This window comes from Tiliqua scincoides, chromosome 5 (assembly GCF_035046505.1).
Source record: "Tiliqua scincoides isolate rTilSci1 chromosome 5, rTilSci1.hap2, whole genome shotgun sequence".
NCBI classification, from domain to species: Eukaryota; Metazoa; Chordata; class Lepidosauria; order Squamata; family Scincidae; genus Tiliqua; species Tiliqua scincoides.
The window spans coordinates 45625595-45653046 of record NC_089825.1 but is presented as its reverse complement, the minus strand read 5'-3'; the positions used below and the strand labels follow the sequence as shown (position 1 = coordinate 45653046).

The 27452-nt window shown below is 43.2% G+C and overlaps 1 protein-coding gene across 3 annotated transcripts in view; it reads right to left on the bottom strand.

The window, feature by feature from the left end:
- Positions 1-27452, bottom strand: part of RBMS3 (RNA binding motif single stranded interacting protein 3) — an 851530-nt gene that overhangs the window by 724926 nt on the left and 99152 nt on the right. For all 3 annotated transcript variants that reach the window (XM_066631436.1, XM_066631435.1, XM_066631437.1), the window contains exon 2: positions 2102-2170. In XM_066631436.1, the coding sequence (XP_066487533.1) occupies positions 2102-2170 (69 nt within the window). The remainder of the gene's footprint in view (positions 1-2101; positions 2171-27452) is intronic.

The window sequence follows — 27452 nt, the reverse complement described above, 5'->3', positions numbered from 1 at the left end:
TCTTAGCTCCAACCAAAGTAGTCCACAGCTAGAGCATGACAGCAATTAGAACAGGAAGTGAAGAGAGGCTTTTTCCCCCTAAAGACCTTGCAGTGCACACCAAAAGGACTTTTCTTCCTGAAACATGCAGCAGCCATTCTGAGATGTCTCTCTGAGCTGGTGCTTCCTTCATGTGTCTCTTCTCCTTCAGGACCCACCTGCCTAAATTGTGTTGAACACTTTCCTAAGGACTCTGAACTCACAAGTGGGGGGGAAGCAGGGCCAGGGTTGTGTAACAAAAGGAACTGTGGAGGGATGTGTGCGCTTTTTGTTGGCTCATTTAACTACCTTGCATGACTTGTCTATAATCCCCTTGTGCTTACCCTCTCCCTTTTTGAGGTGTTTTTCCACACTTAAAAGAGACAAGGGCTGTGCGTAATGTGGTCTGGTGTGGGAGAAAAGAGACTGGATTGAATTCGGTGGGTGTGAAAACCTCTGAGTTAGGGGGGGAATTATTATGTGTTCCATGTATTCCATGTAAACCCAAGACTTTCACAGCTAGTGAAGCAAATGCAAGCACAACAATCACATTAATTATTAAATAATCTTCTTATGTATTACAAATTTAATTGTATTTTTTGTGTGCGAGGGGGGGGGGGTTGCATGTGGTCCCCACCATCTCAAAATTTTGCCTTAGTGGTCCCTGAGCTCCTAAAGGTCGGAAACCACTGGTCTACAGAAACAAAGTGATGGGGAGGTGGTGAGCATCTGTTTACTATCCTTCATCTCAGACCGCAATCCACTACCCAATGTGAATGGGCTCATTCTTATCATGGATGGAGCCAACTTTGCATGTGATCAAAGTTTATGTGAGGGGGAATGAGAACATGCTGGCAAGCCTCCATCCATGCTGACTTGCTCCCAAAAGCCATCACCCCTTTTACAGCAATGGTATGCATTGATGAATGCTATTCCTCTTTTCCATATCATGGAGAGGATCTCTCCTGCATATGGTATTTGTCACTGAAGATAAATGCTGTAAATGGGGGCATAGGTCTTTAGGAGTTTGTTGGCATGAAGGGGGAAAGGGATTGCCAGTATGTTCCCACTTTCCTGCATCACATGGACTTTGATCACATGGAAGGTAAGGTCTGAACAGGACTAATATTCTTCAAGGATGCCAGCAGATACTTAAACCTTTCAGCTTTTGCTTTCTTCAGTAACATACATACATACATACATACATACATACATACATACATACATACATATCTCTCATATACATTTGGTTTAAACGAAGCCATATATAGTAATACTTCTCATAATGTGGAGATTCATTCTGGAATGTTGAGTGTTGTGTGAAATGCTATAGGAATTCAACAATGTTTTGTGCTTCCCAGACTGAAACAGCTTCCTTTGGCTAGAGCAGTGCTTCCCAAACTTTTTAGTACTGTCATTTTTTAAATGACAGTCTGTCATGACCCACATAGCTTTACTAGACAAAAAAAAGTAATACAGAAAGCAATAACTTTATTTATTAATAATTAATAAAGTATTAATTGATAATGATCAGGATGCTATGCTCCCACGGCTGCTAGAGACCTTATATATTACTATGCATGTGTAGACAAATGGAGTTCAAGGCCTGTTCTCCCAAACCTTTTCTGACATTCCAGGGAATGCAGAAGGCTGAACTGGAGAGCAAGATGAGCAGTTAGGGACTGCTAGGTCAGACAAAAGTCTGAAAATGGGTTCGCACTTGATCTACGACACGGCAATTTCTAGAGGAAAAAAGGAATGACATTTTAATTTGGGAGTATGAAAATTACCTCATACCACAGGTTAGCATTCCAGCCACAAGAGTGGTCACTCCAAACAGACTGCCCACTGCTGCAATTTTATTCTGAAAACTGGGCAAGGGTGTTTGCAAAAACAAAAAAATTAATATTTCAGAAACTTTTCATGACCCCATAGCTTGGGAAACAGTGGGCCAGAGTATTAATTATGCTGGGTCTATAATGAATAAAGGCTAAAGGAAGCAGTGTAATGGGAGGTATTACTCTGTGTGTACATACATATATATAAAACAAGTGCATGCATACACACATGCACCCATTGTTACCTGATGTGGTTGTGAACTTGACCATCTGCTGTATGAAGGAGCACCTGAAGTCTTGCTGGCTGTAGACTTCTAAAAAACAGAGAAAAATTACTGTTACAGTCAACTAAATCTAAGTAAAAAATGGTGAATACACACACACACTAAGTAGTTTCAGAACTGTGCACTGAATAGAAAGGAAACACACCATAGTTTTGAACCAGTAACATTTCAGAGATTGGCTTGGGGCAAACCATTGTGTCAGGGGAATCTTCTCATGGGCTGCAAGCATCTAATGCTTGCCAAGAGAAATGTCACATAGGCCCCACTAAGATGACATATGTACCAAGCAAGTACACATGCTATTCTCAAATATCCAAAATATTATTTCCCAAGTACCTGGGTCATCCATCTCTTTGCACAACAGGTCAAAAGTTCTATGATGGTGCTGCTGGTGGCAGAAACGGTTAACTGTTAGGGGTTGGAATTGACCCCAGCTGCCTGGAAGATTACAGTTTCTTTGCTCTTGCTTTTAATCTACACTTAGGGCAGGAGGTCTGGTCTAGAGGGTAGAGCCTCCATTTGCCTGAAGATTAACATCCACAAGGTCGGCAGTTCAAGGCCACCGGCACCGTGCGACCTTGAAGCAGCTGGCAAGCTGCAGCTGAGCTGTTCCATCTGCTCGGAGCGTGGGAGGATGGAGGCCAGAATGTTAAACCAGATCGGAGTGTAACATCTTGAATGTGGTGGTTCTTGAAAGAGAGAACCTTCTTTCAATTTGTAAAAATCCCTGCGTGGATTTAATAAGCCTGCCTGTGTAAACCGCCTTGAATAAAGTCTTGAATAAAGACCAAGAAAGGCGGTATATAAATACTGTATATTATATTATTATTATTAGTGATATCAGGCTGCAATACAATGAGGACAGTGCGGGAGGAGACCTTCTGCAAGGGACAGCATTTTAAAAAAGAATACAAAACGCTACTAAATCCAATCCAGAAAGCAAGATGTAAAACATGTTTGATTTGTGGACCACGTATCCCAAGGATGTACTAGTTACCCATCACCATTCAATGTGTAGATCCAATGTGTAGCCCAGAGATGGAGGTGCTCCTCAAGTCTGAATACATATGGCTTTAAATATATGTTAAGTGGTGTGGGGAAAATGTTGCACTAGTGGCCATAGATCAATTTGTAGTTACCTGGTTTCTTTGTCCTTTTCTAACATTTAAAATGGAACTCACACACCTGATTCCATTTTATACGAACGCTTCATTATATATAGTCTTTTATATGCACTACAGCCTTTGAAACCACTATTAGTATAAAATACTGCTGTATTACCGAATTATTAATATGGCAACTGCCTCCCTTTAATCCAAATTACTTTAATTAAAAAGATAAAAATTTAAAAAGCTCTAGACAGTTCCTTACTAATGAAACCATCAGAATACAAAAGGAGCTTTAAGCAGTGAGCTGGATAGCATGAGAGAGAGAGAGAGAGTAGATTTCGGCACAGATTGTTTTAAGGCAATATTGCAATGTGTGGAAATTTTTCACTCCCAGCATGACATGCATAAAGCAGGTAGAAACTATTTCAGGGCAGCTGGGAGAGTTCATGTGATGTAGTCAGAAATCACAGCACCCATCACAAATGAGATTGAGAAATAATCTGGTGAATAGTTGGCAGTGGTTGGTTGACCTTGCTCTATAGCAGCTTCTGTGGGACAGTTTTGGGATAGGAAAATGGCCCAGAAGTGAAGAGTTAAATAGGTTAAACACTCCCACATAATTCCCCATGACCTCCACACTATGGTCCCAATCTGGATTGGGCTCCCACTCTGCTGTTAGGCAATGACGGATCTAACCTGCTGTTTAATTAGGCCCTGAGACAGAGACGTATCGTTTCCAGTTATGGAGGGCCCAATCCTATCCAACTTTCAAATGCCGATGCAGCCTGAATGCAGCCCCAAAGTAAGAAAAATGTTTCCTTTCCTCGAGGAGGCCTCCATGACTGCTCTCTCCCACTGCAGGATGCAGCGCACACCATGTTGGTATGGCTGCATAAGAGCAGGAAAGTTGGATAGGATAAAGTTTAGCTTGCAGCCTTGGGCAGCCCAATCCTATTCATATCTATTCAGAAGCGAGTTCCACCAATGGTGAGATCAACGATCATTGTGATTGCTGGTGCTTACTCCCAGGTAAGTGTGCATAGGATTGCAGCTGCAGTTTAAATGTTTATTTTACTTTATATCACATCCTTCCACAAGCTTTAGAGTCTCTGCAATTCATAGGCACCCCCCTGTCCTCCCTCCCCCCAGAAAATCACTACACTATTACCTTACATCAGCAGTTTTCAAACTCTCTGGGAGTTTGGAAACTGCAGTAAGTCCTTGCAGGGGAGGGGAGGGAGGCAGTGGGGGCAGGGGTAGGCAGTGACATGATCCCCAGGATCGCGTCACTGAGGGGGGCTGCAGGGACTGGGATGATTTCACCAGTCCCTGCAGCATCGTCCTGGGGTGCGGGGAGCCCTGCACGAGTGTCTGCAGGGCTCCCCAGCCTTCCAAAAGTGAAAGTGGAGCGGTTTTGTGGAGCGGTTTTGCGGAGATGGAGCGCGATCGCTCCACTTTCACACTTGGAAGCCTGGGGAACCCTGCAGACGCTTGTGCAGGGCTCCCCACACCCCAGGAAGGCTGCTGCAGGGACTGGTGAGTGCATCCCAGTCCCTGCAGCCCTCTGAGCGACGCTATCCTGGGCATCGCGTCACTGCCTTCCCCCCTGCCCCTTAAGGAGAAAGAGGCTAGGGCCCTCAGGCTGGGGTGTTGCAATGCCCCAGTTTGAATACCATTGCCTTACATCTATCTGCATGCTTGCTTTTTGTTTTAAATTTCTCCCAAGAGTTCAGCATAGTATGTGTGACATCATTTCACTGTATTCTTATGGCAACTTGCTGAAGTATATTAAGGGCCCAATCCTACGTATGATCATGTCATACCCCTGTTAATCCATCTTCACTGGCTACCTGTAAGTTTTCAAGCACAATTCAATAAACTGGTGATGACTTGTAAAGCCTAGGTCAGGATACAGATACTTGAAATGTCTGTGTGAAACTGCTCACCCCGTGAAGATATCACTGGTCACTCTGTTACAGACATGGCCACCTTTTAACTTTTGGCTGGCAGTCACCTATGACCCCTTGAACTTATGACTTCCCCTACTTCCATAGAGGTTTCAGGACCTTTTTATTTTGCAGAGTTTTTACTTAGGATGTGACTGCTTTTTATTAGATGTCTTTATGGTATTGTCATTTTGGTCTTTTATGATTAAGTAAGCTGCCTTGAACTCCTGGAAGGTATCTTCTGGAATTTATTTAAAGTTAAATAAATACATCTTCAAAAATATCTTTAAAAAAAAATAGCTTACATTTAGTTCATCACTATTGAAAATCAAAGACCTGCTCTACTGACTCTTTAAGCCAGAGTGCTTCAGTTTAAATTGAAATAATCTATCTTAATTTGTGACCTTCAGAGCTGACTCAGTACTGTACTGTCATTTTTACAATACTAGGTAAATTTTCTGGATTCGATGTAATGTTGGAAATTCCTGAAAACTCGGTTAAAACCTCCACAGTTACTCTTGGAAGTCATGCTGGTTCCTTGACATGCTGGTTCCTGAAGACCCCAGGCAAATCCTGGGCAAAGATGCACCTTTAAAAGTTGTGCTTCTCTTGCATTTAGCAGGGAAACAGCACATGTCCTTATGTACTCCAGCTTAACATCTTTTCCATTTGCTGCTTATTACTTTTGATTCTTTTTAGATTGTGAACTCTTTGGGGGCAGGGAACCATATTTTGCTATGTAAACCACTTTGTGAACTCTTGCTGAGCAGCAGTATATAAATATTTGTAATACTACTATTGATTATGAATCCTAACCTTACATGCCCTTTGAGATTTCTGAACTCTCTTTTTCCACACCTAGTCAGATTAGCCACAACCTTCTTAGACTGTGATCCCCAATCTATTCACAATAGCGCCTTATGGTATTTGTGGATTGCATTCTAAACATAACATTTCATGGTTACGTTGATCCTGAATGAGACAAGAAGCTTCCTATGGTTTTCAAAAGGTATGTTTCCATAATCAGCCATGGAGAGTTGCCAGGGAAGGTTTACATTTCTCTCAAGCCAGGAAAAGAATTGCCATATGCCCCAACTGAACCGTATCTCTGGAGCAATTTGACATCGTTTTAAATATACTGGGCTGGATCCAAAGGTTTCCTTCTTCCAGCAGAAGTTTTCCTCCTGAGGTATTAGAGGAGGCTCCTTCCTTTGGGCAACAATGTATCTTTGGACCCAACCCACTGTTAGCACCTGCAACAAAATGCACTACATATACCTTGCTTCACACACCCCAATAACTGCCTACCAGCCTAACAAATATTGCTAAATATGTTAAAATTGTAACTAACTAGCAATAAATGCAGCCAGATCCACTGTGAAACTAATGTTCTACTAAGCATTCTTACATTGCTTAACCCATTTCTGCCCAGCCTACAAGTGTACACATTTGATCCTTGTTGCATATATGCAACGTTGGGCAGAAATGGCTTAATAAAATGCTAACTTACAGTTTTTTACATTGTTAAAAAGTAACTATTACAGTCGTTTACTAGTATCTGGTTCAGTGGCTAGGCCAAGCTATTGGAAGATCAAGGAATACAGTGGACAGTAGGGAGGCAAGAGTCTTTGGCACAGAATAATAGCGGAGGGAGACCACTCACACAATGATGCTTGTGTGAGGATAGGGATGCTATGAGCACACAGCACTAGCATAGCTAAGGGGGACGAGGGGGTACAGGACCCCAGGTACCACAACTCAGGGGGTGTCAAGAGATCTCCCAGATGTGACAGGAAGTAGGCCTACTGGCAGAAAGATAAAATCTTTCCCATTGGTTCCAGTGCAATTTGAAGCATGCAATGAAGCAGGTAAGTACTCTGCCAAGTGGCACTGGAGCAAGGAAGGGCAGAGGAGGGCAGGGAGAGGTGTAACAAGGTGGGCAAGGGTGGATCAGGCCTAGGAGGGGGGCATGACTGGTAGTGCTGGCATGCACTTCATTCTATCCCCCTTCTCAGGTCTGATCCACCAACATGTATCCACTCAAATTTGCACCAGTGTTTTGGCAGGTGCAGGTCTGAGCAGACTTGTTGCTGTGGGTGGGGCTTTCCCAGGGGCAAGGGGACATGTCCCCTTACCTCACAGAGATCTCCAAGCTGCAAAAGTCTCCATGGGATACAGCAGGGATTAGATTGGCTTGCCGGTCTTGTTTACTAAGATAGGCTATATATTCTCTAAGCAAAGAAACAAACCATCTTCATCTTAGCAAAGCTTTGACCTGGTATTTTCAAGCAATTTCTGGGAATTCTTTTTTCCTCTTCTTTTAATCTTTCTGTCCCCAAACTAAGGACAAGAGTAAATGTTGCATACTGAACCTTTTCATCTAGCTCAGAAAGTTGAGTTCTTAAATTTGGGAGGCAATTAGGACAAGGTCTGAGAGCTGGAGGAATGAAAAAAAGCCATAAATGTGTGACATCAAGCAAACTGCTCCACAATCAGATTTGAATGTAATATAACATACAGTTATGCGCAGCAAACTTGACAGCTGTGCATAAAACATCAACGAATGGTAAAAAGGAAAAAGGTTGTCATTACGCAGAATTGTGACAGATATCACTTTTGTTTTACAGGAATCAATGTAACAACAAGAAGAGAAAAGATACTGACTAGAGTTGCCAGCCATAAAAATGAATCTCTCTGGACCTGGAGGGATGAGTTTTGACAGAGTAAAATATAATGCATGGATGCTTCCACCAACATGCAGAATTTGATTGGCGTAGAATATCTATAGACATGGAACTTCCTGACATTTTCACCAGCAAATAATGATTGAGAAATTCAAATAAACTGGCCAAAACAAAAGTGAATCAGAACAGTAGTTCTGAGTTAGCAATGGTATTTGTTGATTTGCATTCTCTGTCTAACCCCAACCCAAGGGTGTCAGAATGTTTTCTAGACTTTGAGGTTTTACACATTAAGTGCCAGTAAGATGATGTTGCCAACCAAATTTATTCAGATATTTGAGTAAACCCATGTTTCTGTATTGCATTGTCACAGCAACACATTTTCCTTTCCAAAGGAAAACAAAACTCTCAGTATGATGGCATCTGGACTAGGTGCCTTTAAAAGGGGGTTGGAGAGATTCCTAGAAGAAAAGTCCATCACTGGTTACAAGACACAATGGGTTTGTGCAACCTCCTGATTTTAGACATAGGCTACCTCAGAATGCCAGATGCAAGGGAGTGCCACCAGGATACAGATCTCTTGTCTTGTGTCCTTTCTGGGGCATCTGGTGGGCCACTGTGGGATACAGGAAGCTGGACTAAATGGGCCTTTGTCCTGTTCCAGCAGGGCTCTTCTTTTGTTCTTAATATGAATTGTCCCAGAACATTCAGCTGGATATAAAAATGGGTCAATCAAGATCAATGAGGCAGATAAGAAGGAATTCCCAATCATCCACAGTGATGGAAAAGATGATCACCAAGGGCTAAAAGATTATCACCTTCCCGCATTGCTCACCTCTCCCCCTGGGTTGCCTGAGAGCTGAGGAGATCATCACCTTTGGCAGGTGGGGGAGCAAGTACAATTCTTCCTCTCCTCATTCCTCCTGGCCTACAGTGCTCTCTGGTAATAGTTTCGCCACTTGAAAGTGACTTGCCTCAGTGGCTGCTAGGGAGGGAGGACAGTATCCAGGACATTTCTTCCTCCCTCCCTGCTCAGCTGCCAATAAAAGTTGTTCTCAGTAGGCTTAGAGAGTTCCAGAGATAACCACATTGGCTCCATGGAACTTGCAGCAGTCTGAGTCAACTTTGAAAATCGAGAATCACACAGTAACTCAAGAATTTTTTAAAACTCTTAAGTGCAAGTTGTACATAGAGTTAAGAAAGTGTAGAGGCCCCATGTCAATATAGATTTTTTGTTGCAAACCCCACAGCAGCCATTGGATGGATTGCTGGAACCCCTAGGAGAATATGGGCATGTGCCCAGAGAGGCCTGCCCTCTGGCTTCCACAATTATTACATTTCCATCACAGATTAGTGCTCATGGGTGTTATGTGGTTGTTACATTTTAAACAAATAACTGAAAGGTCTGCTTGCATATGAGACATTTTCAGCAAAGTAAACATGTTGAGTTTCCTCTTCTTCAATCAGGGTCACTTTGTAACACTGACAGCCCAATTCGATCTGGGCTGAGCGCTGGTAGAATACGTGTTCCGCCATTTGCGGGCTACTGAAAAAATGCCATAAAGTGATTTCTGGCAGCCAGCTGAGTGGAGAAGTGCCAGGAAGCTGGAGAGAAGGCCAGAGGCTTCCTGAGTGTGTTGTTGGTTCTCCCGCTGCTTGCCAGAGCAGAAAAGCTAGCAGGAGAGGTGGGAGGGATGGGGGAGTGTGTAATAAGGCAGGGAAGGTGTGAAACTGGGCAGAGAGAGGGGTGTAACTGGAGGGAGGCTATGGGAGGGGGTGGATCCAGGGATGATGGTACAAGCCAGATCTCCCCTTTCCTGTAGCCTCCCTGTCCCCTTTCTCTCCTCAGACTAGCAGTAAGGAAATCACTAGTGGGGGTCCAAGGAGACCCATCGCAGAGCAGGATGCTTACAGACACGTAAGGGGATTAAAATCCCCTTTTGCTTCTGAAGCCTCCCAATCTGCCCAGTCCCCCACACTGGACCTGTTTTTGGTGTGGCTGCACCAGTGGGGGGTGGGGGGGGGAGGATAGGTTTAGGCTGTGAGTTGTGCTGGTCTCCAGTAACAAAACTGTATGAAAAGTAGTCAGAGCAACTAAACTTCAAACCTAAATATTTACATACTGCAACATTTAAAATGGAAACGACAAGAATTCTGCCAAAAGTTAGTTGCCACAAGAGTCGCTGAAAGCAATGAAGTAGGATTTGGCTGCAACTAATTTACATCCTGTTGATTTCATCCTGTTTTAGATCTGACTGTCTTTTCCTGAATTATGGCTACAGTGGGACTAGTCCGAACACTTGCATTAGTAGCCACATTCTTCTCCACTTGCCTCAAAACCTATAATGACAGCATGATCAGAGACAGCTGCTACCTAGAAAATAAGATAGTGACAAAGCGATAGAAGAGACAACTAAATGGTATTAAGACAGTTGAACTCTCCAGTTTCATTGAACAGTTTAGAGTACTCTGCATAATTCACTTTCTTTCACAGGCATCTCACTAATCTGCATCCTACTTTATCTGCATAATGTTCTCATTTACAGACCAGGCACACCCACTCTCATGTCAGAATGCAAGATCCACTAGTGGCTGTGTTTTAGCCTTTGGGGAGTTGCTTACATTAGGAATGAGCTCTTTATTTCACTGCCAAACATTCTGGGCACAACCTTTTTCATCTCAGGGCACACTGATGCTAAAATTGTCAAGGCACACCATCAGTTTTTTGACAATTGACAAGGCATATTGCACTGCTGGTGGGGGGGGGGCTCACATCCCCCAACAGCCCTATTAATAAATGATCCTCCCCCAAACTCCCGTGACACACCCGCGGGCCATTTGGGGCACACCAATGTGCCACAGCACAGCGGTTGAAAATTGCTGATCTACTGCTTTCCTCCAAGCTTCATTCAAAGGAATGGAAGCTTCTAGGTGGATTATGTCCATGACTTTCTTGCTGATACATTCACTCTCCCTCTAGCTCATTCTTATTCTCTCTTAAACCCATCAAAGGATCTAAATCATGACATGGGGAAAGGTTAGACAGGAATTGAAATTTGTCTGTCGCTGCCGGAGGAGAGACGCAACATCAGGACTGCAGCAGCTATAACTGTGAAAAGATATCCTTCTTAGTTCTGAAAGCGCCCCTCCCTGCAATACAGCAGAAATGCATCTTGGCAATAAATCCTTCTAAAAGCCCTTTAAATCTATCGTGCTAATTGCAAATTGTGGTGTAGTCATTTGTCTCATCAGAGAAGTATCAAAAGCCACAGATTTGTGCTTTGAAAATTTTCAGAAAGATTCCTTAGGTGATTCAAAGTATAACACTATAGACAGTCACAGGGTACTGCACTGGGTTTATATTCCCACAAAGAAACTGCAGAAGAGCTCAGTGAGTTAAAAAACGATGAAACATGAAAAAGATTGTCAATAAAACAGACAGAACAAAGTCCTGGTATCTCTACACTGTCCAAAACTATGATGCGTCATATTACTTTTCTATTTTAAATTGTTGTACAATCAAATAATATTTGCAATCAGTAATTAAGAAAAAAATACCTGCACCAAATGATCTGTACAGATCCAGTGGTGCAAAAATATTCATGTTAGGCTGCAAGTATTTCAAATTACACTCGTTGCAAGTGCTTGAGGAAAGGCTGCCCTCTTCAGCCAGAAGTTGGGAAAAAAAATGGTGTGTATAGATTCTCCAAATGTCCTTTACAGCAAATATTTGGAGAAATGTTACTAAATATTGCACTGCAACAGGATAATGCTCTATGTGGCTTCTAACTGGAGAGAACGAGATTATCATTCATACTGGTATTAATGGGAATAAATGTGGCACACAAGAGGAAGGGGTGGTCTCTTCTTCCCATTAGTGACCTATTAAAGGTTTTCTGTTTACATTATGTCTGTTCTAAAAGCCCAATGTGAGTATCAGAACATCCCAGCATTAGCTGAAATACAAACCTGCAATTAATTGAGTTGTCTGGATCTGCAGTGTTTACTTAAACTGTCACATATCTAAGTGTTCCAATCCTGTGAATGTTTAGTAATTGGCTCTGATCACATTTTGAATGTTGAACAGTTATGATCATTTATTTTCACATTCTGGGTTTTTACAGCTGTTTCTGAAGGATCTGACATGACAATTTAGTTAGTATTTCCATTATTTCCATCATATTTTACCAACATCTATTCATCACAAAATATTCCGGGTGGAAGTCAAGTTAAATACAAAGTAAATTGGGTACAATATTATCCCTCTATAGCCTATAATACACATATTTTAATGGTTCCCCCCATGATTTGTCTTGAAACCAATGCTTTTCAACTTGTTCATAAACAATTTGGAGTTAGGGATAAACAGTGAGATAGCCAAGATTGCAGATGACATCAAACTTTTCAGCATAGTACAAACCAAAGCGGTTTGTGAAGAGCTCCAAAAGGATCTTCCAGGTGGGTGAATAGACAACCATATGGTAAATTCGGTTCATTATAAATAAATGTAAAGTGATGCACATTAGGGAAAAAAGCTTCCTAAGCTCCAATCCTATACGCCGCTAACGGAGTAAATCCCACTGAATTCAGTGGGACCTCTGAGTTGACAAGTATAAGATTGGGCTCCTAGTCTGACATATATACTGTTGGGGTCTGAGCTGTAGCTGATGAACCACAAAAGAGATCTTGGTATCATGGTGGATAGTTTAATGAAAATGTTAGCTTGGTCTGCAACAGGGTTGAAGAAGACAAACCCCAAGCTAAAGGTCAGTGCTTCTCAATGTTTGTCCTCTGCCATACCATGGTCCACCTATTCAAAGTACTGCTGGAAGTAACTAGTGATGACATCATTGCCAGTTACTTCTAGGTTGGAAGGCCAGATGAGACAAGACAAACACCAGTAAGAAGCTCAGGGTGGACAAGAGTGCTTTTTCAAGTGCAGAAAAGCAGGCTTTGGAACCTCCTACCACTGTTTGTTGCATCATGTTCCAGGTCTTGCTGCTGGGTGGCAGATGTCCAGGAATCCCATGAGTACCATCAGACACCACCTCAAGTATCACTGGTGGTACCTGTACCACTGGTTGAGAAACACTGCTATAGGTAATTAGGAAAGAGATACTGAATAGCAGCACTATCCTATGCATGCCTACTCAGAAGTAAGTCTGTGAGATTTACTACCAATTAGGAGAATATAGGATTGCAGCCTGCTAATATAACCACTGTACGAGTCAATGGTGCAGCCTCATTTGGAACACTATGTCCAGTTCTGGTTACAACTCCCAAGAAGGTTGTTATAGAGGTAGAAAAGGTGCAAAAGAGGACAATCAAAATCATCAGAGGGTTGGTGCGCTTTCCTTACAAAGAAAGACCACAGCTTTTTAGTAGGGGAAAAAAGACAATTAAGGAAGGTACATGACTGAGACTTATAAAATGATGCATAGTGTGGAGAGAGCAGACAGAGAGGAGGAGCTCTCCATCTCTCACAGTACTAAAATCAAGGGTCATGTAATGAAACAGATTAGCGGGAGATTTAAAACAGGCAAAAGGAGGTACTTCTTTACATAGTCAGCCTGTGGAATTCATTGCCACTCGATGCGGTGATGGCTACTAGCTTGGATGGCTTTATAAAGGGATTGGACAAATTCATGGAGGGCAGTTCTATCAATGACTACTAGTCATGACAGCAACATCTTACCTCCAGGCTCAGTGGCAGTAGACCTCTAAATATCAGTTCCAGGGGAACAATGGTGAGAGAGTAGTATGACATTTTCTCCTGTTTGCCCCCTCAGTTACAGGTTATGGACAAGAGGATACTAGATGGGCTTTTGGCCTGAGCCAGCAGGGCTTTTCTTATGTTCTCATTATATGCTGAGCCAGCAGGGCTTTTCTTATGTTCTATATTATATGTAGTCAAATATGGCTACAGTTTACCATCTATTATGTTTTATTTTTGACATGTTATATTTTAGGAATGTCTTCCTAGTTTTTCACATTTTATTCTGTAGGCATATGTTACTACCCAAGAAATGAGGCAATGCTGAGATGAACATTATTGATATCAATATGCCCAGCTTACAATATGGAAATATCCCAAGATGCCCAGTTCACCCATAAGGCTCTTCTCTGACCAAAAGCTATCCCTCTCAGAGAACCAGCTAGCTGTGGTATGGGCCTCCAAGGGTGAACAGAAAAGTCATAGATAAGGGCAATCAACAAACGAGGATAAAAGGGTTAGGGTAAAAGGGATGAGTCAGAGTACCAGACCCCCTCTAACGGATATCTCTGTAAACAAATTGCGATGTGTATCGAATTGCCATCCTCAGATCAACATCCTGTACTGATAACATGCCAAATGTGTGTCTGCCTGTATGTTATTTTTCCCCTGGATATTTTTTCTCTCTTTGTGTCCTCTTGTCCCCCTCCCCTATCTAAAAGACCCTATAAAACCTGCATCATTGTAATCCTTCGGGGTCATCCGTGTGTGTGTGTGTGTGTGTGTGTGTGTGTGGAGGTCCTGTTTGCAAACGAGTAAACATTAGAAGTCCTTTGAATTCTCCTGTCATCTGTTGTTTGCCGCTCCAAAATCCAAAGAACCATGTGTTCATTCGGGGTCATTATGGACCTGTGATGATATTAGTTTTCTCCCTTGCCAAACATTGTCCACAGCATTTCAGAGTTCCTTGTTTCAGTCACCCCTTCCAATCTGTTTCTACTCCCTGCCATCAATTATGTTGGTCACGTAGGTGACATCAATTCAGAGAGAAAGATGTCAGAAAATCATACCTTCCTCAGATCAGGAAATGTATACTGGAAAAGCAGGTGGACAAATGCAAAGACAAAAATACCGCAAGGTGAGGTTTCCTTAGACGGAAATGCACATAAGTCAGTTCATGTTATCCACTAGGGTTAGGTTCCTGGAAAACCTAGTGGATACTAAATTAGCGGATCCTGAATCATTGAGCCTATGGGGAAACCTATGGGTTCCAGGGGACCCTTTTACCATACACTCTATGAACGTTATGTGCCTGAATCTTAATTTGAAGTCTGTGGGACTCAGTGGTAGCAAGTGTTCATCAACATCTCCAATACCTGATGCTTCCTCCTCTGTGCTGGCTATCCCTTGACACGTTGAAGGTTGTTGACTCAACAGTGAGACCTCAGAGTTCAGTAGCGGGGAGGGGGTTCTTCACCCTTCCTTGTCCACCACCTGTCTCTTAACACCTTCCTTGGGCTTGCCCCAGCCACAGTATTTGCAGATAACAAGAACAGAGTCATGGGTAACGAGAGGTAGGTGGCAATTCTGCCCTTCGCAGATAACCAAATTTGCAGATAAATTCACAAATGAAGAGAACTGACTGTAAAATTAATCCAAAGTTAATTAAGTTAAAGTTAGTTAAAAGTTAGTTAAAATTAATCCAAAGTTTAGTTACTGAACTTAATATTTGGACTTAATAGTTGGACTTTTCCAAGTCACTTCTGTGTGTTGAGGTACTGGTTTTTGCAGATACTGCCGGGAAAGAAAAATTTGGGACGGAGTTGCCTAAGCTGATAAGTACAAATCCCTTTTGGTTCTGCCTCTCTGCAGTAAATTCCCCACCTGATCAAGATCTACGATAGCAAGCATCCCAAGGCTGTAGACTACCTCCTCTATCTAGGTTGCTTTAAAATGTATGAAGAAATAAATGAAACAATTAATCAAAAGGAAAACATGTCATTCGCAACCATGGTTTTAGATTCTCGCTGATAAAATGTCACTTGGATGGAAATAGTGTTGGGATACCAAGTATGAAAGAAAGAGAGATAAACATGTCTAGGCTCAATGTAGTCTTTTGGCTAATTTTATAACCCCTTGCTGCCTATTTGGATTGCTTTCCGACCTGGGTTTATCTGTCATTTATTTAAAATATTTCTGTCCCATCTTTCATACTGCTTGAGATGGTTTCCAAAAACCCTCATAACAGAACTCTCTGAGGGAGGTTAAGCTGCTAATGACCAGTTTACTGTGAAGCTCAAGGTCACTCTCGGCACAATCCTATGCTTGCATACTCAGGAGTAAGTCCCATCTTCAATGTGGCTTACTCCCAGGAAAGTATGCGTAGGATTGCAGCCTCACAGCTCAATCCAAAAGGCTGGTGCAGTGGCATTGGTGCACTCTAGGTGCAGTGGTGCTAAAGCAGCTACTGCTGCATGTTGCGGCCCCACAACAGCCACCGGAGGTCTCCCCAGAGCCCCGCAAAGGGGCTTCTCAAGTCTGCACTGGCTATTTTGACAAATCTCATCTCGATTGGGTTACTGGCTTAATGTACCGTGGGAATGCTGTGGATGTAATTTATCTTGACTTCAGTAAAGCATTTGACAAGCTCCCACATGACATCCTAATCAGCAAGTTGGTTGGGTTCGCAACTGGTTGGACGGCCTTACACAGAGGTGTTTGTCAATGGCTTCATGTCAATCTGGAGGACAGTTTCAAGTGGGGTGCCCTGGGGCTCTGTCTTGAACCTGGTTCTCTTTAATATCTTCATGACTTGAATGAGGGGATACGAGGGGGCCTCATCAAATTTGTGCAATAGTAGCAAACGCAATAGAAGACAGTAGAAGCCTTCAGAAAGACCTAGACAAAATCGAACGCAGGGATGAAATGAATAAGACTGAAGTTCAATAGGGACAAATGCAAGGTTCTGCACTTAGGCAAAAATAACCAAAGACGCAGGTTAAAATGGTAGATACATGGATTTGCAGCACAACGTATGAGTGGGATCTTGGAGTTGCAGTGGATCACAGGATGAACATGAGTCAGCATTGTGATGTGGCTGCAAAGAAGGTGAATACAGTTTTAGCCTGCTTTAGTAGAACCGTAGTTTCCAAGTCGTGAGAAGTCATGGTTCTGCTTTACTCTGCACTGGTTAGACCTCACCTGGAGTACTGTGTCCAATTTTGGACACCTTGCTTTAAGGAAGATGCAGCCAAACTCCAGGTGTAGCATGAGGGCTAAGGAACATATGCATCAGAGGTCCCACACGATTGGTTTACCTCTCAAACCTTCAGTACTGGTACAGTGGTAGTACCCAATGTGGCATTAAGGATGAGCAAGGAACACCAGGGGTTCCCAGACTTTTGCCCCAGGGCCCCCAATTACCTGGTACAAGCACTGACCATTCTTGCATTCTACCACCTCATTCCGCTGCATGTGTATATCAAGCAAGTATTGTACGTAACTGTGGTTCAGGGTAGCCTGTCAAAAGTGTTAATACTGTTCATGCATCATAGCGTTTTTAGCACATCACTGCTTCACTAGCACATAACCAGCCTCTCCAATTGGAGGGAACTGACATGTCCACCAAATGTCCACTGATTATCAGTCAACATATATTCAACTTACAGTAAGTTCTAAAGTATTTTAACATCAAAACACCTAAATGGACAATATATTCTTTAGTGTCCCTGCATTAACAAGAGAACTTAAATACATGTGGGCAGCCCGATCTTACAGTACAACATTAGAAGGCATAAGTTTGGTGCCAAATAAGGTGTTGCAAGCAGATGCTCAAAATGAAAACTTACTAATTATATTGAATTTCAGCGTTTGTTTTCTCACACTTCATGAACCCATAATGTTCTACTGGCACTGCCTTGCCTTAAAAAAAAATCCTCTATCCTGAATTTCGCAATAAACAAAAGGTGCAATTCTAACCCCTTGTCAGTGCTTTCCAGCACTGGCATAGCAGTGCCAATGGGACATGTGCTGCATCCTGCAGTTGGGGGGGGCGGGAGGGCTTCACGGAGGCCTCCTCAAAGTAAGGGAATATTTGTTCCCTTACACAGAGCTGCATTGCCCTTGACATAAGGGGTTAGGATTGCGCCCAAAATGAAAAACAAATTCACGCAGAAATTAAATCAAGATTAAGAAACTCAGTGAGCATTACAGACCAGGTATCTGTGCATAGTTAGCCATTGCTCTTGGGTGACAAAGATCAGGGCTTGTTTATCAAGAGGATATTTGAGTTCTTTTTTTTTCCTTTTTTTTTTAAAGAACATCAGTGAGGTTAGAACTTTCCTGAACTGCAAAATTCAGTTTCATGTATAATTGATAGGCAGCAATATTTAAGGGGTAAATAAAATATGAATAGTTAAAATATCACTCATTTCCAGTCTCCATGTTGCTATCATGTTGCTTTTATGTTTTTGTGGCCCTCATGCTGCTGGAACTTCACTGTGCTTGTTTGGTTTCAGAACAATTAAAATGTAGTCTTTTTATCTGTAACGTTATTCCTTCTTTTTAATCAGCTTGCAGTCTAAAACAAAGGCATTAAATGAATACTGATGTCTCAGATCTTTCCAATCCATATTGCTGGGTATGCCAGTTTCTTCCTGCAGAGGAACTAAGGGGTATTCACATTGCCGTTCTCGGGGTTTCACATGCTGTTAAATTATGAAACTGCTCCCACTATGTAATGTGATTGGGTTATGCATTCTCTGAAATGACAGATTAATTTAGGAAAACCTTTAGGTGAAAACTAAAGCTTTTCTTCAGCATGCATGATTTTATTTCTCCTATTTTTCCTCCAATAAAGAAATTTAGAGGGGAGTATAATATTCATAATTAGTTTAAAAGAGAAGGAGAGATTGTGATGTTAAGAGGAACTCACATACATGGAAAGAAAGGAGAATTACACCCAGACAGAAGTGCCATTTTGTCATGACAACCATTTGCCAGCTGTGTGCTGCCGATACTGAACAGGTGAAGTAGGTGAAACAGGTGTGAAGTCTTGAAAAGGCATTGCATTAACACTTTGGCAATGGTTCCCATGCAATAATCCCAACATGCTCAACTGTTTAGGTTGATCATTGTGCACACTCAACACCGTGATCATGCCGGCGAGTGCTGTCATAAGCATTTGCTGAAAATGAATGTAAGACTATGACATAGTAAGAATATAACAGATTAAAGGTTATAAATAATGCAGACACACAGTTGTAGCTAACTTCACCCTACTGTCTATTTTACAGATTCACTAAAGAATTCAGGTTCATGACAAACTCAAGTTTACTTTACAAACACTAGGACTTGGCATGTTCACTGATTATTTTCCCCCTTGTTCCTAAATTTCAGAGTAAATACACTTGTTTCCCAGATTTGTTTACCACTCTGCAGCATGTGACACAACAGAAACAAGCCAAGGGAAGCATTAAAAATGGTCTTAATTTACTCATTTGTTACATTTTTTTTTATCTCACACTTCCAAGTTGCTCAGAGAGCCATGAGTGAGTTATTCATCCCCTCCCACTTTATCCTCACAATATCTCTGAGGAAAATTAGGCTGGAAGATAGTGACTGCCCAAGACCAAGCCAGTCACAGTGGATTTGAACTCAATCTCCTCAGTCCCAGTGTAACTTTTATGCACTGCACCACAAAGCCTGGATATATAGGTTGAGACTAATTATTCATGTGGGTTCCACATGGATAACAAAAAACGCACTATAGCAAATCAATTTAAAAAACAAAGTTTCTTTGCTCCAGTGATTGAAAAACAGCCTTGCTGACCTTTTGACTCTAAGGTAAGAGTCATTAAGAAGACAATCCATCAGCCCTTCACCAATGCAAAACAATCACCTTTCTTTCACGTGCTGGGGGAAGGGAGGGGTCACCTGGAGAGAGAAGGATTGATGGATTGTCAGCCAGCTGCCCTCTCTCTCTCTCTTATTAAGGAGGTGGTTGTTAAAGGACTGTTCAGTTTTTAAAACTGATTTTAAAGGGATGCATTTTTCCCCTTCTTCAGGGATCAGCACATTCCTTCTCATTTGCAGGAGCATTCGTGTTGAGTCAAATCCGTGTATAAAAAATCCATGTATAAATAGGCTGGACCTGTATGTTCTAGTTATGTACGCTGAACACACATAGAGCGGGAACAGGGCCTGCCTTTACTCACTAGCGTCGTAACTTCTGAACAAGCCTATGTGCATACAGATTGTACTTGCAGAGATTCTGCATGGTCAATGCAGGCCCCGTGTCCAGATCCTATGCATGTTTAGTTTGAGCACATATGGCTTTTTCAAAATGTAAGCTGAATCCAGGCAAGAAGGGACAGGGCCAATGGGCACAATTCTGCAATTCCTCTCTGTACACATTAGTTCTACATAATTACAATGTGTGCACAGTGCAGCACATGTTCAGTGTTTTGGAGATGGGTGTAAGGTGGTAAAAAAAACAAAATATTACTGCAAGTAAGAAAAGAATGAGAGTCTGTAAGAAGGCTTGGGCTTCATAATGACATATCTATTAAAACCCATTTTTGCCCAGCCCACAGGTGTACACATTTGGTCCCTGTTGTGTATATGCAACATTGGGCAGAAATAGCTTTTAAAAGGGCAAAAGTCTCCACTGGGAGCTGTCTTGAAGCATGTATCAGTCTATCAAGGCATCACCAGGAAAATCAAGGCAGAAAATATTTCTTACAATCATTTGCCCGGATATTCCACACACACAAACACACATGTCACAAAGATTTTGGTAAAAATTCAAGGCCTTTTATGTTTATTGATTTGGGTATGACCACTCTGACTCCAAACTCAGGATTGTCTTGTGGCTCTCCCAACGTCTTCACCGCCAACTCCTTTGAAAGGGGGTCAAGGAAGCTGAAGTGCTCTGCCTGCCCAAAGATGGGCAACCTCTAAGGCCAGCATCACAACTCAAGCCTGAAGTTTTCCTAGCCTGCATCCCCAGGCCGGGAAGCCTCTGGCAACTATTTCTGGTTGCTCCCTCCCTCTTACTTGCTGTAGTGCAGACACCAGCTCACTTTTTCCAGCTCTCTGTCCCTACTAACCTGCCAGGCATGACTTGCCCAGCACTACAGAACCCTGTGCAGTCAAAATGGAATGACACTGGGAAGCTGCTGCACTGTGTCACAGTCTTCTGTAGGCCTCTCTCTTCTCTAATGGCTGCCTGGTTGTTTTGCCAGATTCCCGGTCCAAGCTTCACTTAGAGAATTATGCCTACTTTAAGCTAACTAGCTCCCCTTTGTTCCCCAACAACAGCCCTAGTTTGCATTTCAGGACTGCAGGAGCCCACCACCAGGGTAGCTCACCTGTTCAACCTGCAGAGGTCCTCCTTCCTCCCGTCTCCTGACAGCAGCTTCTCCAGTCACTGCAGCAACACCTTGATCCTCAGCAGGTGTTGGGCATGGCAGCCACACACCAATCTCCAGTGTCTCCAGCAGTCTCTGTTCCAGCAATCTTCGGAAGCCCATTCACCCATCTGCCCATTAGTCAGTTAGCCCATCAGCAGGTCCAGTAGTCCATCAGCAATTAGTTCCTCAGTCCATTAATCCATCAGTCTCCATCCTTCCTCCAAGCTTTCCTCCTCCTTTTACCCACACCCCTTTTCCTTCTTGCAGGTGCTGCTTTTAACCCTGTGGGCCCTTTTACCTCCTTGGCTTTAGCTGTGCAGGACACTCACTGCAATTTAAGGCCCTAGGTGTTAACCCCATGCTTGCCTGCCAGAGCAAGGGGCCACTGTTGACACCACACTCTATCTCCTGGAGAGATCTTGCGCATTTCCATTACACTGGCCAACCTACATGTGTAGGGGTGGGAATCGCAAAAGTAAGGGGTGTAAGGCCCTTCTCCATTTACATGCGGGTGGAGAGGCAGCTCTTTAATTTCTATTTACAAGGCAAAAATCAAGGAACCAGGAAGATCAGGATGTCACAATCTTGTCCTAGGGATCAACATTTCCTTCATGGCCTGCAGTGGAGGATCTGGAAGGTTGATAGCACTGCTGATTGTGAGAGTGTTCTTCGAGTCATTTTTGCATTAGAAAGGGCAAATAAATTACAGCTGATTTAAATCTGTGGATTATAGAGGCATATTAGCTGCCAGCAATTGGGAACAAGACATTTCTCATTTGACAGATTAATTCCCAAATGTGCCCTACAGATCTGCAAGCATCTTCCTTTCCAGACACTTTCACCAGCCATTATCCGTGACAAGATAACAAATGAGATGGACCACTGGCTAGAGGTTAAACGTTATGGCTTTTATTAATTTGACCTCTTTCCAGCTTTCAACAAGTGTGATAACAAACCACTGCTAACCTGCCTTCAAGAACTCAAGGAGGAGTCCAGAAAAATACCACAAAAGCAGGTTCGGTGCTTAGAGATAGTGAAGTTTGGAGGAGGTCAGTGCAACTGAAAGGAGTTATCACCTCAGCTTCTCAGGAATGAATTCTACCTAAAAGGATGAGCAAGTAGGAAATGACCTATGCCCCCGTCAATTCCATAAGATACTGTAAAAGCAACTGAACCATTGTGGAAGTACAGGATTCAACACAGTCTAAACAACGAGACATTTATTTTTGTGTGAGAAGAAAGCAAGCAGAAAAATGGGATCTGTGTGTTGTCATGCTTGAAAAACTAAAGGGCCCAGGATATCCTTAAAACATCACCTCTTGCCTATGTCTGACAACAAACGTTGGATGGATATTACCAGTTTCTCCACCATGCAATGGCTGTTTATGGTATTGTGCAGTGGGATCCACAGATATGTAGGGTGTAAGACAGTAATGTAAGGTGTGATTGGTGGGTACACGTGACAGGGACTTTTCAGATGCAGGAAGCTGATCACCACTACCCATAACCCCATCCAAAAAAAACCCACATGGGCAGTTGCAATTCATTTCCCTATCCTTCCACATCACTTCTTCCTTGCAAAGTCTCTAAGTAAAACAGGAAGTACAGGACAGACTGGGAGTACCCAGGCTCACTCACACTTCCTGTTTTGTCAGAAAGAAGGAAGAAGAAGGAGGAAGATAAGAGGCTGGATTTTTCTTTCCAGGTTTTGGGGGAAGAGTGCATGGTGGCAGGTTGGGGCAGTGTCATTCGCTTGATCCTGCTGAGCCATCCCTTATAAGAAGGATCTGAAGGTACAAAGCAAATATGCTGTAAACTGTTCAAATAAAGGGGATTTTTGTTTACCCAGATGCACTGATTTAAATACAGCATGTTCAGTGTTTAATTCATCTTGGTAAGCACTTTTGTTCAGCTACAGCATAAAGGCTTTTCTCATTCACTTCCTAGAATGTGAACAACTCCACTTACAGCACTGTCCCTGTCTTTCCTTTGTCCTTCATGGTAGATCTTAAACACATTGTTTTCAAGACTAAGGATAAACAGATCAAAATGTCTCAGAATTAGGGATACAATTGATGCAAGAAATTTTGATCTCCCTAAATTCTATTCAAGTATTTTTTTTTTAAAGAGCATCTTATCTTTCAAAGGTTCGACCTTAAAATAATGTTTAATATTAAAAATGGTACATTGATGGTTGTCAGTGGTTTTGGTTTGTTTTTTTTCTGAGTAATGCCACCATACTGCAGTTCAGGTAATGGCCTTCTTGTCCACCCTCATCTCCTCCAGGAGGCAAGAAGCACAGAGCTTTCACTGATTGGGTAATCAGAGAGAGGCATCTCTCCCTCAGCATCTTTCTCTCTATGTTCTGAGCTAACTGTTGAGAGGTCAGGTGATGTTGTACCCACCTCATCCACCCTAGGGATAGTCTGAGATTAGCTGGCTGCCCTTGGTGGTTTTTTTTTGTTTGTTTGTTTTTTATCCCCTAGACTGTTCAGATGCTCACTCCTGGCAGGAATAGTGCAGGACAAGGAGTAGGTGTAGAGATCTGGTGCTCATTCCTAAGGCAGGCAAGGGACAGAGGAGAAGTTCATTTTAAGAGGCTGTCTGGTTTGGGGACGCTGGCTGGTGACCCTTAAGGCCTGAATTGAAAAGTTCATCCTAAAGGCTTTCTGATTTGGGATGAACAGGGTAATTTGGCAGCCTTGGCCCCCTTTCCAGGGGTTAGTGGGGAAAACTAGAGTTTGGCATGAACTGAGCTTTAGTTGGGTGCTAATGCCCAAAGGGGAAGTGCACAGTCGCATCTATCCCCTGCAATGGTAGAGGGTAGGTGCCCATACTAAAGGGGGAAGAGTTTGGTGGATAAGATCCTCTGCTGAAGGTAAGCTGATTGAATCATGGAATTAATAAAGTGGGCCTGCTTTATACCAAATATTGTCTTGTCTTCTGTGATATGTGGGGGGTGCTTGGGTAATGCTCCCGTACCTATCTCCATGCTAAGCAGTGGTGAATGTTTTCCTTTGAGCAAATATAATGGTAACAACAGCTTCATTGCTTGTCAGGCAGCTGCTGACAGCACAGAAAGCCTTGCTGGAGAACCAGTTCTCAATCCGAGTGATGACGCAAAGTTGGTTCTCCAAACCGAAGAAGCGGGGGCAGTCACCAAGATGAGTTTCCTCGTATTTTGACAAGCGTGTTATGGTTCAGTTTCTCACTTTGCGGTGTTAATCACAAAATCTGAAGTAGTTTTTCCATAAATCTCTGTAGAAAAAATACATTTTAACTGTGTGCTGAAGTGTTTTGAAACTACCGAAGCACTCAAGTAACCGTCTGTCACTCTGAGTGGCACACAGCAATTTAAAATTACTGGAGCTCTTAAATTAAGTGCTTAAATTTAAAAGTGATCACCACTCTGGGTGTATGAATTGCAGAGGTATCTGAACTCTCTGAGCACTTCAATTTTCTTTAAGCAGCTCATTTTGGGGAGTGAGAAAGGAACCTTTATTGCCCAGAAAGCACCGATTTAAAGCAAGCGCTGGAAATTTTCCTATTCATCTTTCCAAGCACTTGAATTTAGGTGCAGCTTCAGTGGGTACCAAATTGACCTACAGAACTTGAACTTTATGTGTTTTCTCGTTTGTCGACAATTCTATCTCAATATTTTTGTTCTCTTCCAAATTCAAGCCTGTCGTTCAAGTGGGCATAGGTTTGGTTTTGTTAAAGGAGCCATCAGGCTGTAACAATTGATGAATTATTAACAAAACATACAGTCTGCCTTTCCACAGTAAGGCTTCCAAAGCTTGCACAGTTTAAAATGGACAGCAATAAATCAGTTCAGACCAGAGGCTGGTATGGGAATTAACCACATCACTTGGCCCAGTCTACACCAGCATTTCTCAACATCTGTCCCCTGCAATGCCACTTCGCATGGTTCACGTATTGGAAGTACTACTAGAAATAACTGGCAATGATGTCATCACCAGTCATCACTTCTGGATTGGGAGGCCAGAAGTATGTGACAAATGTGGGTAAAAGGCTCAGGACAGGACCACCGGTTAAGAAACACTGATCTACATGATTACTTTCCTCCAAGGTGGGAAGAATTGCAACTTGCACCCATGCTGTTCTGGTAATATATATGAACTGAACCTCTAGATTCTCCCACTTTCTTTCCTTGCATAGAAACATCAAATGGTAAACAGAACAGTGAAAGTACTTAATTAAGGACGCAATCTAGAGGGTGCCCTGAGCTGAGTCCCTTGTGCCGGCCCATCGTCACAAAAGTGCCACATAGCACTTTCACACCAATGTAAGCGGGGTTAGTCCGGTGCACGGACTTGCGCTGGCCTCCAGTGCCAATGTGGGCCCCAGCCAATGGGTGAGTTCCATCGGCTGAGCTTGGGCGACGCAGGGGTCTGGGGAGGGCAGAGAGGAGGCAGGAGGGCAGAGAGAGGGCAGACGGTGGTCTTTCTCAATGGTGAGCGGGCGAGGAGTGGGAGGTGGGACCAGGATCCAGCAGTTATACTGGATCCTAACCCTGTTCTCAAGTGGCACAGGGCATTCCCAGGCAGCTCAGATTTGTGCCACCTCTTAAGGTAGCACAGATTTGAGCAGCCCTATTGGGGCTGCTGTGGCTTTACCCGGGGTAAGGGGAAGTGATTCCCCTTGCCCTGGCCTTAGCCGCTTTCAGCCCCAGTTCTGCTTTGGATGCAGTGCAGGCCCCATCGGCCTGGAGGAGGAAGCAGGAGGGTGCCCAGTTCAAGCGAACATTACGTATCAGGCTAGCCTCTATGTAGACCTTCATAAGTATGTTCTGGTACAACCACAATATAATGACAATGACCATTTGCACTGATACTGCATATCACAGAAGCTCAGTTTTACTGCTGGACTAAGAACACAGCACAGCACAGTTCCTTTTTTGCACCCTACACAGAAATGCTAGGATTACATCTAAGGGACATTCCAGTTCCATGCTTCAGGTATGTCAATAACTCCATCACATACTGGCTCTTCTCAAGTCATTGTCTGCTCAGACTGCAGGTGGCAGCGGCTCTGGGAATAGCTGACCAATCAATATCCAAAGCAACAGCTACATTTGAATCCCCTGTACAGAGGATGCCAATCTTGTCAAGGTACCTGTTTTGTTTCACTTCTCTCACTTCCAGTTTATCTGACTCACTAAACCGAGACTTTGGAGGGGCCCTAAATCCAGTTAGTTATAAGATTCAGAAAGCCATTGCTCAGACCAGGGCCAGCCCAGCCATGAGTCTCACTGAAGTTGCTATTGGAAGGGGCTGCAGGGGGCTGGAGAGGGGCAGTGAATTGACAAGGGGTGCACCATGCATCTGCCTGCTGCCCCCCTCTGGTTTGCCACTCACCAGTCAGTTTTCCAATCCTTCACCCACTGTGAGCAAAAAGAGGACTGGGTTAGTGATAGCCCACCTCTTTCTCCAGCACTATCACCATCTAGAAAATGTTTGAAATCAATTCAATTGAATCTTAGCTATAGGCCATGAGTGGCCCCAGAAGACAGTGTTATAACTGATGCATCCAACTCCACATGCAAAACATAGGAAGGTTATCTGAAGACTCATTTTGACTCAACACTCACTGGTGCTGCTTTATTTGCAGTTTCACCTTGTTCTTTCAAAAGCATTGCGGGTCAGTTGTATGACTGCTTTGTATCAAGTTATATTGCTTTCAACGCTTTATTCTGATGCTCTGGTTTCATTTGTCCTTGTTCTGTGATGGCTACAGTTTCGCTTCCAACACTCAACAAGCACATATGGCTTTGATTACATTAGAAAGTTATTCATGGGTACTTTGTGTCATATTCCCCTAACAGCACAATCCAATCTTGCGCTGGAACAGGCAATCCAGGAGGCTTGCGCTGTATCCAGCACAAGATAAGGCTACAAAGTGGTACAGCCAAAAGTAAGGGGAAACTCTTCCCCTTACCCCTGCGTAAACCACTGCAGCCCCCATGGGTCTCCTTGGACTTGCGCCACCTCAGCAGGTGGCACAAGTTCACGGAGAGCGAAGCCGCTTGAAGCTGCTCCGCGCTGTTCAGGAACAGGGGTTGGGATCCGGCAGAACAGCTGGATCCCAGCCCTGCCTCCTACTCTCTGCCCACCTGCCCCCTGGGCCGCACTCCTCCCATCCTGGAACACCTCCCTCCCACTTCCTCCACGCCCACCCCAGAGCCTTGCGTCAGCCAAGCTTGGCCGACACAAGTCTTGCCCTGCAAGTTGCCACAGAGGCAGGGTGCAGCCACCATGTGCTAACGCACCTCCATGTGCAAATGTGCTTTATGGCCTAAGCCTAATTAGGTGCAATAGTTAGGATTGTGCCCTAAGTGGAATACTGATTTCAAAGTCCTTAAGCAATCCTTAGAATGAACTTTTCTCTGATACATTCATTACATTAAAATACACACCACTATCTATTCTTC